This window comes from Brachyistius frenatus, unplaced genomic scaffold, assembly GCF_029030835.1.
Source record: "Brachyistius frenatus isolate BFR_SWC_R1_liver_20210118 unplaced genomic scaffold, ASM2903083v1 Contig_747, whole genome shotgun sequence".
In the NCBI taxonomy this organism is placed as follows: Eukaryota; Metazoa; Chordata; class Actinopteri; family Embiotocidae; genus Brachyistius; species Brachyistius frenatus.
The window spans coordinates 10001-12980 of record NW_027211346.1 but is presented as its reverse complement, the minus strand read 5'-3'; the positions used below and the strand labels follow the sequence as shown (position 1 = coordinate 12980).

The window sequence follows — 2980 nt, the reverse complement described above, 5'->3', positions numbered from 1 at the left end:
ACAAACACACACTACACACTCTATACACACTCACACACTCTATACACACTACACACTATAGACTCTATACACACTACACTCCACACACACTACACACTCTACACAAACACACTCTACACACTACACACACACACTCTACACACACACTACAGGCTACACACACACTACACACTCTACACACACTACATGCACTCTACACACACACACACACACACTACACACACACACACACACACACACACACACTGAAAGCTTGATGAAACAAACAGCAGCCGTGTTTACAAAGACACTCGTTTATTTACAAACTGTAAACTTGTTGTCATCTGGTCCTGATTGTTGTTGTTTATCAACACCTGAATGAAAACATCCCAGTTTAAAGATAAACAAACGTACGAAAGCCGCCACAGAAGCAGCTGCTCATCTTCATCGTTTGTTCTGAAGACTTTTAAAAGACATTTTACGACGTGGTGTTTTAACGAAGCTCGTTTCACCACAGAAACATCAAGTTATCTTCTTCAGCAGCACCGATGTTCACACACAGCTTTATCAATAAAGATTCAACATTCATCTTCATCACAGGAAGAAAACATGGAGGAGGAGGAGGAGCTCAGAGTCATGTCTCTGTATCCATCTTTAACTAACAGTTTATTTTAAAATATTGGCGGCAGCTGGTGTGATGAAGGAGGTTCCATCAGATGGATGAAGATCTGATGGTATAAAAACTGTAAAAAGCCATTTATTTTTACTAAAACTAGATTAAAATGGTGATTAGAGATGATCTCCCTTCAATATCTAATGTATTGAGTCATGACCTCTGAGTGATGACATCATCAGCTTCACTGTGACGTGACAGGAATCAAAAGTAAACATTAAAAAACACGAATATTCTCCCTATTACTCTGAAGGTCTTTTTGTTACTTTAAATTTGTATGACATCAGAGGTGTGTCTGGCTCCTCATTGGTTAACCTGTTATTACATCAGAGGTGTGTCTGGCTCCTCATTGGTTGACCTGTTATTACATCAGAGGTGTGTCTGGCTCCTCATTGGTTAACCATCTCTAAGGTCCTACGGTGACAAGCTGCAGTTCAGCATCTGAAGCGGAAGCGAGCGAGGAGAGGCAGGTGGTCGGAGGAGTGGTGCTGATTGGGCAGGCCGTTGACTTCCTCTAGCTCTGATTGGCCGACCAGCGACAGCCTGCCCAGCAGCTGTAGGCCCCGCCCACCAGGAAGTGAAGGAGGTGTGGAATCTTTCAAGGAGAGAAGAAGGAAACACAAAGAGATCAGAGAGGAAGAGGAGGAGGCAGAATCATCTCATCATATCACTGTCTGAAATATGTGTGTGTGTGTGTGTCTGTGTGTGTCTGTGTATGTGTGTGTGTGTGTGTCTGTGTGTGTGTGTGTGTGTGTGTGTGTGTGTGTGTGTGTGTGTGTGTGTGTGTGTGTGTGTGTGTGTGTGTGTGTGTGTGTGTGTGTGTCTGTGTGTGTATGTGTGTGTGTACCATGGCTGTACAGGATGTAGTCCACCGTCAGGGCGGTGTGAGAGTGACAGGTGCTGATCTCTGGTCTCCCATCAGGCAGCAGATGGTGTCGGTACGAAGACTGAAGCTTCAAGGTGTGCTCCATCCTCATCCTGCACACACATGGTGGAGAGGAGGAGGAGAGATGATGGAGGAGGAGGAGAGATGATAACGGAGGAGGAGAGATGATGATGGAGGAGGAGGAGAGATGATGATGGAGGAGGAGAGATGATGATGATGGAGGAGGAGAGATGATGATGGAGGAGGAGGAGAGATGATGATGGAGGAGGAGAGATGATGATGATGATGGAGGAGGAGAGATGATGATGGAGGAGAAATGATGGAGGAGGAGAGACGGAGGAGAGATGATGATGGAGGAGGAGAGATGATGGAGGAGAAGAGATGGAGGAGAGATGATGATGGAGGAGGAGAGATGGAGGAGAGATGATGATGGAGGAGGAGAGATGGAGGAGAGATGATGATGATGATGGAGGAGGAGAGATGGAGGAGAGATGTTACCTGTCAGGAGGAGTACTGAGATCTTCTCCAGTCAGATTTGAGATGCGTCCTTCTACAGCTGAAACAGAAAATAAGTTTCAAAACTGATCAATAAAAAATAGAAAATAAAACTATATTTTAAATGAATTAATGAAGTAAACTGTGTTTAGAGATCATTAATATTCAGGATTAGATGACATAAAAATATAAAATCCTAAACCTGGATGTTAAACGAGCTGTTAAACTACCTGTGGGGATGGTGGGCGGAGCCTCAGCAGCCGGTTGGTTCTCATACTGACACTGATGGTTGATTCCTAAACTGGGAGACCAGATGGGGAACGAGAGGAGACGCTGACCCCTGGGACTGTTGTCCTGACCCGACACCTGCACACACACACACACACACACACACACACACACACACACACACACACACACACACACACACACACACACACACACACACACACACACACACACACACGTGAAACATACTATTCCTTCTGAACTGATAACTGATCATTAGTGTTCATTTTCTATTGATGAGCTCCTTCAGTACCTGGTCCCCAGTCCCTTTACCCGTTCCCTGGTCCCATCCCCGGTCCCCAGTCCCTTTACCCGTTCCCTGGTCCCCTTCCCGGTCCCCAGTCCCTTTACCTGGTCCCCACTTCCCGGTCCCTTCCCCCGGTCTCCGTCCCACCTTGCCAATCTGCAGTCCTCTGTACTCCAGGCAGCCGCTGGTCAGGAAGCTGTACAGTGGACTCCAGGGGGCGGCGTTAAAATCCCCACACAGCACCACCGGGTTGGTGGAGCCGTCCGGAAGGCGGGACAGCCGGTCGATCTCGGCCAATAGGATGGCCAGCTGGGCCAGTTTGATGTCACCTCGCCGAGGGTTGTAGAGCAGGTGAGTGTTGGCAACGCACAGGAAAGAGGAGGGATCTGATTGGCTGACGCTGTCATTAGGT

The 2980-nt window shown here is 47.2% G+C and overlaps 1 protein-coding gene across 2 annotated transcripts in view; it reads right to left on the bottom strand.

The window, feature by feature from the left end:
* Positions 1-277: 277 nt before the first annotated feature.
* Positions 278-2980, bottom strand: part of angel2 (angel homolog 2 (Drosophila)) — a 3859-nt gene continuing 1156 nt past the window's right edge. For both annotated transcript variants that reach the window (XM_069688796.1, XM_069688798.1), the window contains exons 4-8: positions 2716-2980; positions 2264-2399; positions 2037-2094; positions 1500-1630; positions 278-1247 (exon numbers count right to left, since the gene is read on the bottom strand). The exon at positions 2716-2980 is cut by the window's right edge and continues 166 nt beyond it. In XM_069688796.1, the coding sequence (XP_069544897.1) occupies positions 1087-1247; positions 1500-1630; positions 2037-2094; positions 2264-2399; positions 2716-2980 (751 nt within the window). In that variant the 3' untranslated portion in view covers positions 278-1086. The remainder of the gene's footprint in view (positions 1248-1499; positions 1631-2036; positions 2095-2263; positions 2400-2715) is intronic.